General features: G+C 28.0%; 1 protein-coding gene and 1 long non-coding RNA gene across 2 annotated transcripts; one reads left to right on the forward strand and one right to left on the reverse strand.

Annotated features, from left to right (window-relative positions):
• Positions 1-9,748: 9,748 nt before the first annotated feature.
• LOC114192286 (ethylene-responsive transcription factor 1B-like) lies at positions 9,749-10,496 on the reverse strand. Its single transcript, XM_028081964.1, has one exon. The coding sequence runs from the start codon at positions 10,456-10,458 to the stop codon at positions 9,802-9,804; it is 657 nt and encodes a 218-aa protein (XP_027937765.1). The 5' UTR covers positions 10,459-10,496; the 3' UTR covers positions 9,749-9,801.
• A 1,163-nt stretch (positions 10,497-11,659) lies between these two features.
• On the forward strand, positions 11,660-13,302 carry LOC114190152. The gene is made up of 3 exons (XR_003605774.1): positions 11,660-11,742; positions 11,861-11,934; positions 13,093-13,302. It is a non-coding gene; the product is annotated as an uncharacterized LOC114190152 (long non-coding RNA).
• Positions 13,303-13,593: the final 291 nt, after the last annotated feature.

Genomic DNA, 13,593 nt, shown 5'->3' on the forward strand with positions numbered 1-13,593 from the left:
TTATGTGAAACGTTTTTTAGAACTTTCTTTAATCAAGGCAAATAATTTTTTATAACTTTTCCGGTACTTAAATTTAATTTTTGAGAATATATTTGATTAAATGTTTTAAAAACTATTTTTTAACATAATAAAATCTCGTGATTTAAAAAAAAAAGGTAAGAAAGTAAGTTTTTAAAAGTATTTTCATAGTCAAAACTATGTACATTTCTATAAATTTTCATATTACATTAAATTTTTCTTGCAAATTTGTTAAAAAAAATTTGCAAAAGAAAAAATTTCTGTCATTTTTTCTAAGAATTTTAATTGACAAGTAATTTTTTGTAGATAATTATTTCCTCATAATTTATTACGAAAAGTGTTTTATAAAAAATAGTTTACAAGAAAATTGATAACAATTTTTTACAAATTTTTTTTTCAATAAAATTTGTAAGTATTTTATAAATAAAAAATAAAACAAAATTATCAGAAAATATTGATTTTTTTTAATAATGATAGTTTACAGCCATGAAAATGCATAATATATAAGATTTGATAAAGAAAAGTAAAACTAACAAAAGTTTTTCAATCTATTAATGGTTAGTTAAAACTTTTAATTAATATGTTTATTAATTCTGCATAGTTTGTTAGATAAGAAAAAGGGGTTGAAAAATTCTTAAATTAAAATTTAGGTGTAATTAAAGATTAAACTTGTATGGTAGTGAGAGTGGGTAAAGAAATTGAGGTTGGCGTGGACTGAACAGTTTTGAAATTTCTTCAAAATTCTAGAATCATCTCTGCAAAGTTAGACTTCCTAATATTGTTGAAGAGTTTGAATGAACAAGTTATTGTATGTAGTAATTTCAAAAGTATGAACTCACCTAAAATAGTTTCTTTTTTTCTATTATAAAACTAAGATGAATGGGATAATGAATTTTATTAATCACGATAAATGGAAATGTTAAAATATAAGAATGAAACTATGATCTGTATAGGTGGGTGCCTCTGTGCTACAGCTTGCAATTTAGGATTACATAATTATTTTATCTCTCTGATTTTTTTAAAGACTTTTCAAATATTTTTTTCAGAATTGGGATGAGTAACGGTTTAAAAATAAAACAAGTAAAGTACTCATTTTAGTTATAAAAAAAAATATCAATTTTTTTTTACTACTAATATATTTTTATTAAATTAATTATAAAATTATGTTTAACTAATATACCTCTATTAAATTAATTATAAAATTATATTGAAGAAAAAAAAACTTAAAAAATTATTTTATTACTAATATAGCTCTACTAAATTAGGTATAAGTTTATGCTTAAGAATAAAATTTATTTAAAGTATTATTAGTGTATGTTTTTGATAGGTATTAAAAATGATAATTAATGAGATAAAACCTTTATTTAGTAAATTATAATTTTATTTACGAAAAAAAAAAGTTGTTAGATATCTTTATTCTTTTATAATCAATCCGAATTCTATTTTCTTATTTTATCTTTTTATCTCTATTTGACTTCTCCTCTCTCCTTACTTTCTTCTCTTGTAAGAGTCATTCTTTTAAGGTTTTGGCATATTACATTCTTTCAATCTCAGATTATTTGGGTACCAATTTTTTCATTCTCATTATTGGTTAGTATGTTTTTTTATTCGTGTTGCTGTTGTTTTTATTCTGTTTTTTATTTGTATTAAAATTAGAAATATGTTTCTTTTATCTAGTTTTGTTTTTCGGTATCAAGAGTCTTTTTTTGCATATATTTTAATGAGGAATTGAATTTTCTTTTTACAAAACTATTAAATATAGTTGGGATCACTATTCTAGTCAATAATATATTAATTGAAACATTATTGAAAGTTGAGTTTTTTGTAAAAAGATAATTAAAGTTTAGGAAAAACCTAAGTTTCGGAAAAAACGTATTAGACGCAGAAAAAAACAATTTGAGGAAAATATTAAAAGTAAATTTGTAAAATCTCTTCAAAAATCATTTAGAATCGATTATTTTTTGTATATTGTAAATAAAACAATTACTACATATTTGAACAATTTAAAATATACAAAGATATCTATGTAGTTATATCTAACACATAAGTTAAACTTAAGAAATTGTTCTGAGTTCACATATATACCATAACTACCAAATAATAATAACAATCAACAATCTACTAAACCTATCTTTTAACAAGTTCATCCACTCACAATCTACTAACCTACCATTATTATATCCCACGCCAAAGACAAAATCTGAGGAATGGGTCAAAACTTTATCAAACTCAACATTGAGTGCAATAATGATTAATCTTATCTTCATTACGAGTACAACTCAAACAAGAAAAATCTATACACTAATTTAACCTTGATAGCAATGCACCACCAACAATGCATTAAAAAAGACACATGCCATTATAAGATAGGTTCCAACAACACTATAAATATGCCATCTTATGCCTCTTATACTTGCACCATAACTCACAAACATAAAACCCAACATCAAGAACAAAAAATGTCTTCCAAATTCATGTCCCTGTGTCTCCTAGTAATACTTGGAATGACCCTTCTGGTCACCGCTTCCCTAGCTGATCGTCGTCTACTTTTCACGGAGGAATCCTCCGTAGAAGACGGTCATGACCACCACCATCACCATCACCACCCACCTAAAAAACACTGGCCTCCAACCACACAACAAGTAGAAAACAAAGAACACACTAAGGAGGAGGATGGCCACTATAAGCCTCCTCACAAGAAAAATCCATGGAAGAAGCATCCTCCTTTGGGAAACTAGTCTTGCCATGCATGCATGCACTCTTGTGAAGTATATATATGGTTTAATTAGAGCCTAATCTTTTGGCTCTTGAAATAAAGAAGTTTGATGTTATTTTCTTGTATTCGTAAGTTGGTGTCTGCTTTGAATATACTTTGGCTTTGTCCAAGGAATACATGTGCATGCTACATGCATGCAATTACGTGTAATCTAATTTCTATTTTTGTAATATGCAGCTGTGTGAGAATTTGATATTAATGAATTGAATCTGTGTTTCCTTTATCATTGGTTTCTTTTACTTTTGGTTTTCAGATTAACGCACTTCATCGTTTTACAATGTTGTGTTTGTCAGTGTCCAATTGTGGTATATTCACTCTCTTGCTCTTGCTTCACTCTTAATTGTGATAGATGGCAGAAGGTTTAAATAATTCTGGATTAACACTTTCTCATACAGTAAAAATTCGTTTAAGTCCGCATTTTGATATTGAGGATTTGATACGAATTTTATTGGGATGCGGACTTATAAAGTTTTATGAGTCATATTACAATATGAAATATTATGGGTCATATAATTACAATATTAAATATTATGAGTGTCAAAAATTTTTAGGGATTGTGAAAATATGAGACATGGAAGATATGTTACATAAGGAACTTTATTTTATTTTATTCATATGAGTAGATTGCAAGATTCTCCTTATTTATTATCGGATCAAATCAGTTAAATCAATCTAAGATTCATATGACAATTCTTTACACAATTGTCAATCGACAATCTCAGGTGAACGAATTGAAAATAGTTGTCAAATGACTTTAGGTGATTTTTTTTTTTTCTGAAAATAAAGTCACAAAATTATTGATCCTAAAATTTTCCATTTCCAAATGCGGATTTAAGCGGGATGCAAACTTAAATGAGTGCAGACTTAAGTGAATGTTGATTGTAATTAATCTCAATCAATATTTACTAAATATGTATTTAAAGGTTTTAATTATGAAAAATTGACAAATATTTAATTATATACTCTATGGGCATTATTAATGTCAATCAAAAATAGAACTGCCAAATAATTTCTCCAACCACGCATGCTATTTTTAAAGAGCCAAAATCAAATTTCTTTCAAAATTCAGATATGAAAAATATAATTAATTATTAGTTTTATAGAATATTATTCTAAATAAATCAGACTTAATAAAAGAAGTTCGCTTTAATCAAAACCTTTAATGTAAAAATGACTTATATAACAAAAATAACTTATTACAAGAAAATAATTATTTAATATACACTAATTCATTAATAACATCAAAATTTCACGACATATATAATGAACTTAAAATTATATTTTAATTTATAAGCATGCTTTTTGAAGATTAGCTTTAAATTTAAACTAAACTAAACTAATATGTTCTAAATTATTTTTTAATTAGAATGATGGAAACATTTTAAAAAATATAATTCAATTTTCTAAATGAATAATCTTGCAATAACCTACTTTTTCGAATAATTGAAAAGGACCATTTTGAAAGAAAGAGAATTCCATTTTGTAGAGAGAAAAGAATATGGTAAGAGATAGTGTAAGGACATTTACAAAGAGAAATAAGAAAAACAATTTTGAGTTCTTATTCATAAAATTTAGACAAACACATATCACAATATTTTATTATATGTTATCTTGTTTACATATTAGTTTCTTTTTCGTCTAAATAATATTAATTTCAACTTCAAATTTTCAATATTAATAAATATTAAAAGAGAATTACAATCAATTTAATTAATACTGGCTTAAATAAATATAAAATCATATCATATCATAAATTAAATTAATATTAATTATTCAATCTTATATTTACTTATATTTAAATAAATATAAATATAAAAAATATATTGGAATCAACCTAATCAATATTAATTTAAATAAATATAATATTAAAATAAAATAAAATTATAAATTAGACCAATGTTATTTTTTATATATTCAAATTTTTTTTTGAACTTTTGAGTTAAAATTAAGTTAGCCGACTTCATTTAAGAATATGATGGAACTAATACTATAATATAAGTGTCACTTATTAGCAATCTTATTAAGATCTTTCAAATATACTTATATCACGTAATTATTGGAGTAATTTGATAAAAATAAATTCTCTATCGTGTTCTCTGATTTAATATTCACAACAACTAATATACTATTATATTTTATTAAATATATTTTATCAACCCAATCATTAAACTCTAATTATAACTAGAGATAAATTTTATTGCCCAAATTGCTTCGTTTTAGAAGACTTAAGTCTACACCTTATCATAATCCATATATCCCAATTCTTTTTCGTTTCAAATTACTTGTAAAAATATAATAATTAATTAATCAAACCCAAACATATAAGCTACCTATAGCTTATATCTCTCATAATCTTATTTTGAAACTTTGGTACAAATATCTTGTTTGCTTGTGAGAGTAAGGAAGAAATTATGATGGAACAAATATAAGTAACAACCCACTTATATCAAATAAGAAATATATAATATTTACTCTTTATAATATAATAACAATAACACTTTTTATATGTATCAAAAGAAAATAAATATGTGTTAAATAAATAAAATAAATCTGTCATGGTTATTTTCAGTTATTTAAGAAAAGTACAAAGATTTTACAAAAATATAAATATTATTTTTAATTAATTAAAAAATAAGCTGTTCTATTATTATGGCTCTCACAATGTATTATTTTAATATCATCTTTACATCAAAGGAACAGGGTAGTGAGTAAAATTCACAATACAAGGAAACAAGGGGGTGAAGTTAGAAAAAATAGGGTTGAGAATAAGCCCATGGACTTTTTAAATTTGGACAACCAGATGACCCAAAAGAAAGGATTGAATATCCCATGGGCTTGTGAAATCTATTAAACAATTAAATATTTAATAACATTGCTAAACTTCATTAGTCAACTTGTAATTATTCTTTGCTTTGGAGAAAAGTTTGGTGAATGATTTGATGATTAGCCTATAATGAGAATACTTGGAGCATTTGTACTTCTCTTTCAAAAATATTAGCCAAATTCACTTAATCATGGAAGGTGGGAAGCATAAACAATCAAAGTTAAATCACAGATTTCCACTAAATACCAAACTAACCATGCTAATCCTACATTAAACAAATACCCTAATTAAGATGAAATTTCCACTAATATTCATTAATCACACGGGAATGATTAGATTTTAATAATTATATTTTAATGGGTTAAATATGTTTTTTGTTCTTTAACTTTTAGTCAATTTTGGAATAAGTCCATTTCGAAACTTTGGACCATTTTAGTCTTTTATCTTTCGAAATACGTGGATTTAGTCTTTTTAATCAAATTTTGTTAGTTTATTTGATGTTTCGTACGCATTTCAGAATTGTATTTGAGTTGTTTATACTGTTTGACATATTTTTACTTTAATGTTAAGTTAAATACTATTATGAAACACGTTTGAAGTGTCAAATAAACTTAAAAAAATTTGATTAAAAGAACTAAATCCACGTATTGCGAAAGATGATTGACTAAATTGGTTCAAAATTTCGAAATGAACTAATTTCAAAATTCACATGACAAAATCATATTTAAACATATTTTAATTTTTCATGTTATCATTTTAAATTCTTGACATTACTAGTATAATCTAGAAAATTCATGAGACAACAAAGTTGATATGTTCCACTTTAAGACCACTGGAAGAAGAAACGAAGAGAAAATGGCGGAAAATTAAGAAGGATATAATAATAAGCTAAACCCACGTGAGTATTAAAATTCAAAAGAAGTCACAAGATTTTGGATTGTGGTCCATTTTCTGAGTTTAGACCAAAAAAATGAATTGGCAGAAGAAGCTTCTTTTTGCCTCAAACTTGGACTGTAAAACATGACCAGGAGGAGTTTAATATTATACTTAAGAAGTTTGGATTTGATAACGTTTTTGGACATTCCACCAACTTTGTATAAGGCCCTTTCCTTGCCCTTTCCATTTTCATTTTCTTCAAAAAAAAAGTTCTCCTTCTTTCCTTTTTTAATTCATTTTCCACAATTAAATTTTGGTTTATTGGTACCTATCTCACAATAAAAATATGCTTTTGAATAACAATACATTACATGGTATTAAGAACTTGCTTGGAAAAACTTGTGCATAAGAAAGAGAATTCTTAGATTATATACGAATAAAATTTTAAAAAGAATTAAATATATCTTTAGTACTTGGATTTTGATGTGAAATTGGAATTCTTCCGTGTCTTCTATTTCAATACACTTTGATTTTTAAACTTAAAATAATGAATGGATATAATCATTCTAATTTAATCACATCGGTGTTTCATGTTTGAGTTGTTTACACCATTTTATACATTTTAACTCAAATGTTAGTCTAGACAATTGATTATCACATAAAAAAATTAACATCATTGAATTAAAAGAACAATATTCAGTTCTAAAATTTAAGAACTAAAATATATTAAAATTTGAGATTAAGATGAATTGTAATTTTACATTCAGGTCTAGAAACTACAAACATATTTAATTCTTTCAAATAATTGGTTGTAATAAATTAATTTTACTTTAGAAATTAATTTCAATTTTTTTCTATTTATCTCTCTTTGTTTACCAATGCCAAGAGTTACATATAATATATTTCTCTTTTCTCATCTTTTTTGGACATATCGAACGCATTTCATGTTAATATTTGTATTGTTCCACCATTTGACGCATTTTTGGTTCAATGTCTGTTGAAAAATTCGTTTGACACCTCAAAAAGAATTAACATAATTGGGTTAAAAGATTATATTCATTTATTTTTAAAATTTAGGGGTCAAAATATATTGAAGTTTCAGATAGGGATGAATTCCAATTTTGGATCAAAGTTCAGAAACTAAAAACATACTTAACCCTATTTAATCCTATAAAAACATGACATATGTAAATCTCACTTTATACATCAATTTTGTGAAATAAGGTGAAAATAATACTAGTTATTATGACTTTTGACTTATTAATCAACCATCTTCATTTGAGTCTTTGATTTTTGTAAGCAATTAGTTATTAGTTATATAAGATAGAGAAACCTAGCCTCCTACCATGGCAAGATAGGTATGCCACTTGTTTTGAACATATATATATGTCATGAAAAGGAACCATTTATACGTCATAAACCATCTTTGAAATAAATAAATAAAAGTGTTAAATCAACATGGGACCCTAAATCATGCATCATCGATCAAACAATTTTTGGAAATGTTATCATCACTTTTTATGATCGTTATCGTCATAAAACTATCACATAAAAACACTATTCCTTCTTGTCTTCCTTCATCACACAATTACTTCATAAATATAAAAATTGTCAAAAAGTCTGAAAATTATGCACCCTTCAAGACAAAAGTGATGTCATGCGTAAGAAGGAATTTCAATTTTCTATTAGGGTTTTTTATGTTATTCCTTTACTATATTTTTATAATACATTGATTATTACTAATTTTAATTTTTTAAAATATATTTAAAATATCAAACACAATATATTTTTAATACTGAGTAAAGATAACATAAAATAATTAATAAAATATTCGGATTTCGTAAGAAGTCCCGTGCATGGTTACACGTGTGCAAATATTGGCCTTACAAATTGACTCAAAATGCTACAACAACTAAATCAATAGTTAACTGATTTAGAAAAGTAAACTCTTACTTGATAAATGTTTTTGTTATTTCAATGTTAGAAATTATAATATCTAAAGATGCAATATGCTATATTTTAATGTATGAAGGACAAGTTTTTCTTTTGATAACTTTCATGAATTTAATACTCAAACTATTGGTTTCAATTCTTCTCCAAGTTTTTATTTCCTTGAATTTAATAACAGTAAATTAAAAGTCCCACAAAAAAGACAACCTAGTATCGAAATTTTCTATGGGAGGAATTAATCTTTGGTTGTCAAGTAGAGAATATACTCTTGGGTATGTTTAAAATAATATTTTTAAATGAAAAAAAAAAGAAACACAAATTTAATTTTTTAAACTTATGTTAGTTTTTTTTTTTTCCTTTTTACTATAAGAATTATCAAATTTTTTGAATAATATATATTACAAATCTAAAAAAAAAAAATTGTTTTCTTTCTTTCAAAATTTATCCTCGAGCATATTCCTATAGCGTATACCTTATAAAAGTCACACATCCAACAGTAAACTTTTAAAATAATTCACACGTGCCAATAGAATGAAGAAAAAAAAATTCAAGAAATTCAATTGTATTAAATTAAATACACATGAATCTCTTAAGGAATCATGCAATAGTTTTTTTTAGAAAACAAGAAGAAAAGTTGAAATTATTTATACATATATTTATCCAAAAAAGACAAGACTTATCTACTACGACTGTTCCTTTTATGTATATTAACAAGCCAGCTAAAAAGAAAAGGTCCCAAATATTACATATTTTGAACTTAAAGAGAAAAACAAAAAGAAAAAGTTCAACTCAATCAACCTGATTTGATAATTCTAAAATGACAAAATAGCAAACAAAATTAATAACATAGAAAAGTCAGTTGAAAGGACCATAACTCGTAGACATATCTTTAAGACTTAGGGTTTTACAAGAAATAAATAATGAAAACAAAAAATATACGAAATATAATTAAACATTAAACAAAAACAAACATGAAAAAATGGGAGTAAGTCGAACGAAGAAAAACTTGTATAAATATTTATGAATTAGGGTTTACTAATGATCTAAGCACATGATAAAAAATCATAGGAAATATAACTAAATAAGATAATAAAAGAAGAAGAAGAAGTAAATAATAATAAAATAGCTTGTGCTAATTTGCTTCAACATATTAAAGATTAAAAATAAGAAAAAAGTATACTATGACTCTATTTTTTACTCTTATCATTTATTTAGTGTAGGTCATTAATTCTTTCAAAAATAAAGATAATGATACATTAATTAGTGATCTATATTAAACCACGTTAAATAGTAAATGATGAAAGTAAAAAAATAGAAATCATAATATCGTTGTCCTAAGAATAATGATTCTTATGCTTCACCAAATACATCTAGCATCACTAGAAGACATCATTAACAATTGTTCTAAATACTCTTCTCCCAAGTCTTCCAACACAACCACATTCTCTACCCTAACAACACCATCACTCTCTTGAGTCTCTTTCTTCTTTTTCTTTGCAGCCATTTTGCGTCCCAAGGAATGTCTTCTCTTCAAGGCCACAACGGGAGAGCAACCTTCAAGTTGAGAGAGTGAGCAATCCATGTCTCTCAACGACTCCCTCACCTTCTCTACAGGGAAGTTGAGTATCGCGGCAGAGCCCCGCATGGCAAAAGCGGCTTGGTCATACGCCAACGCCGCGGCTTCGGCGTTGTCGAATGTTCCAAGCCATACTCTTATGCCATGTCGGGTGGAATCTCTTATTTCTGCCGCGAACTTTCCCCATGGTCGTCTCCGCACACCTCGGAAACTCTTACTATTAGTATTATTGTTATTACTACCTTTGTGGTGTTGTGAATTCACCTCTTCTTCTTTGATGATGAGTTTGCATGAGTTGTTTTTCTCTTGATATGATGTGATCATGCCATAGAGAAGCATCTCTTCTGGATCGTTTTCGTTGAAAGGGAGATGGTGATGAGGGGATCCCTCTGAGGATTCTGAAGAGTGTGATGAATAGAGAATGGAAGAAGAATCCATTGAAGATGGTGAAGAAGGGATACGAAGTAAACAGAGTTGCTCTGTTTTGGATTAGTTTTGGAACCCACGGCTTTTCGCTTATATAGGCAATGAAAATTTTTTAGTCAACACCTATACCTACTTCACACTTGAATAAAATAAAAAAAATAAAACCCTTAAATCCACTTTAATTTTTTCTCCATACAAATTTGTAAATACAAAACATTGTTCCAGTCATTTTTAATTCTTGGTTTTTAATAATTAAATAATTTTAATGGCTATAAATATGTCATCTAAATTACCAACAGTAGATATAGTTAAAGTGTTTATATGAAAGAAAAAAAAGATTATTATTCTAGAATCAATTGGTGTTATGTTAAAGGTGATACCGTTGGCTATTCCCAAACCATGTTTCCAATTCTCTATTTTTATATTCTTCTTTTTGGAGGATAAACAGAGATTAAAAATTACAATAGAACTTCTCATTTATAATATTCATGTTTGGAATAAATTAATGAAACAAAGTGTGTTGAATGTTTTGGTGGGGAAAGGAAGTAACATGTTAATATAGAAATGTTAGTTTAGTATAGTTAATAGATACTAATGAAAAAAATAATTATGTTAATATTTTTTTTATAATAAAATGTTACCTCTTATTGATTAAAACTATATTTTTTGATTTTTTTCTATTGTTTTAAATTAAATTAAATTTTGTAATTTTTATTTACATGTCAACCATTTAATTATACTTTCACTTCGTAATTTTGACATTTTAGCTATGTTAATACTAAAAAACTCATCAATTATTTTATAATAAAAAGAAAAAATTGAATTCAAAACATAGAAAATTTATTCCTAATTCAAATAATAAAAATTACACATCATAAACATAAACAAAATATATTTATTATATAAAAAAATATAAATAATTATATAAAAATAAAAATTAAATCACTTATATTATTTTTTATTAATAAAAGATAAACTAGTTAATTTATCATCATAATATTTTTTTCACCGAAAAATATGATAAACTTTAAACATAGTATTCTAATATTATTTTTTTAATACATCTTTTGTAAGTCTTCTTTTTCTCCTTTTCAGCTGAGTATTTGGACCTAGTCATTTGTGGGTCTAAGACCGGCCCAATAAGGGGACCCAATACCCTTGCCAGCCCCTAACCCCTTCATTTTGTTCCATTTTCAGAAACCAACTTCTGTTCCCTCCCTTCATCTCAAGCAAGGTGCTTTGCTAGGGCACACCATCCTTACGTCTCCAAGTTAGCAAAGCCCATTCTATTTACAGGTAAGCTGAGCTTTAGAGTTTCTGGTCTGTTCCTTCTCCTTTTCGCATTGTTTAAGCACGTTGGTCAAGTTAGGGCTAAGTCTCTTAACTTCGTTTTGTACGAATCTTCCTGTTTCAGCTCTCTAATATAGTTCTTGGAGCCGTGGTACTTTCTGTTGCGGGTTTGTGTCGTGTTGTTAGCATCTAAACAAGGTAAAGGAAGCTAGTTTTCTTTGTCTTTCGTTATAGGTGCTTGTTTTCCCTTCTGTTGTTGCATAAAATGAGTTGGAAAATGTTTGTGCTTGCGTGAAAATCAAAAGTATGATGTTTGGTTTGTTTGTTCTGGGTTGCATGCGCGAAACGGTGGGGAGAACTGGTATTCTCGCCCAGGCGAGGGCGAGCTCGTCTCGCCTAGACGAGAATAGCAGAAGCTCGCCCAAGGTTCTGCCTCGAGCGCTCGCCTAGGCGGCCAGTCACATTTTGAGCGACGCATTGTCTCGCTCAGGCGAGAGGGCCTCGCCTGAGCGAGAGCTCGTGAATTCTCCCAGGGGCACTGTTGCATGTCTCGCCTAGGCGAGAGCCCATGATTTTGAGCGAGGCAAGCACCTCGCCTGAGCGAGGTCCCTAGCTTGGGCGAGGTCAGTGCGGTGGTGAGTGCGGACACTGTATTCATGACTGTTTTGATGATTTGATATATGTATTGTCTAAATTATTCTTCCTAAATATGATGTACGTGAATATGCTTGGGTGTTTGGATTTATGAATGAAATTGACATGTTTGGTATGAGGTTGATCATGGATTTGTGGCTTGGTAATGTCTTAACATGATAATTGGATTAAGGTAATAAGGGAAGTGGAATTGTATGAGAAAAATGATTCTGATTGTGTGAGAGGCGTAATTCCATGGGTCTCGTGGGGAGATCTTATGGTGGTGAGTAGTTTATATGTTAGGATAAGGATTCAAGTAAGGATCGCATCCCGAAACTCTAAAGGGTCAGTGAGTCTCAAGTAGAGCAAACTGACCCTAGTCTTTGGCAGGATAATGGCCTTAGACGCTTAAAGGCTAACCTTGTGTGTGTAGGGTGAAACCCATTGGCAATGGCTCTGCAGAGCAGTAGAGGCCACCACAAGTGCAAGCGTCCAGTGAATTCGATCTTAGTATATGTATCCGGATAATTGAGTCATAGAGTCTTGCTTATTTGTTATAATGTGATTCTCGTGCCTACTATGTTGTATGTTTGGACTGTTTCTAAATATTTCGCTGCAATAACATGCATAATTTAATTCACTCTACCTTACCCTACTATTTCTTTTGTGTGTGTGTCCTTGTTCTGATTTCTCTTTTGCGATGATCACAATTGGTGGGAGCAGATGGAAATACTTCTGGAGGTAGGCCTGATGGTGGTAGCGGTGCAGCTTAGTGGGCTCGTTGATGTGGCCCTCGAAGGACGATTCTCTGGCCCTAGTGCCTTTGTAATCCCTTGCTCTAGGAGCTTTTATTTTGCATAACTATAAATCTGGTTGTTTCTGTTTTGGCTATAGCATGGTTGAATGCCTAGAACCCCCTTTTTCAAGTACTCGTTTGGGTGACTGTAAAACTGAATTCTTTGTCTATGATTTTCATCAGTTGTCTTACTCTTTATTATCATGATCATGTGATATTTTATTAAGTAGTCAATTCTATTTATACGGAATGTCACATCTTTAAATATTTCCGATCAAACATCACTCATTTCTATTATTTTTAATTAATTTAGTCGGGAAGTAAATATTATAATATAGTTAAAATAAATAGTATAATATAATATCATATTTTTTGTCATTTAGAGGAGGCTACAAAATTTCATTGTAAAGTCAAAAGTATTATTTTTT

This window comes from Vigna unguiculata, chromosome 7, assembly GCF_004118075.2.
Source record: "Vigna unguiculata cultivar IT97K-499-35 chromosome 7, ASM411807v1, whole genome shotgun sequence".
Lineage (NCBI taxonomy): Eukaryota > Viridiplantae > Streptophyta > Magnoliopsida > Fabales > Fabaceae > Vigna > Vigna unguiculata.

Coding starts and splice junctions, on each gene's coding strand:
- LOC114192286 (XM_028081964.1), bottom strand. CDS start 10,458: ATGGATTCTTCTTCCATTCTCTATTCATCACACTCTTCAGAATCCTCA.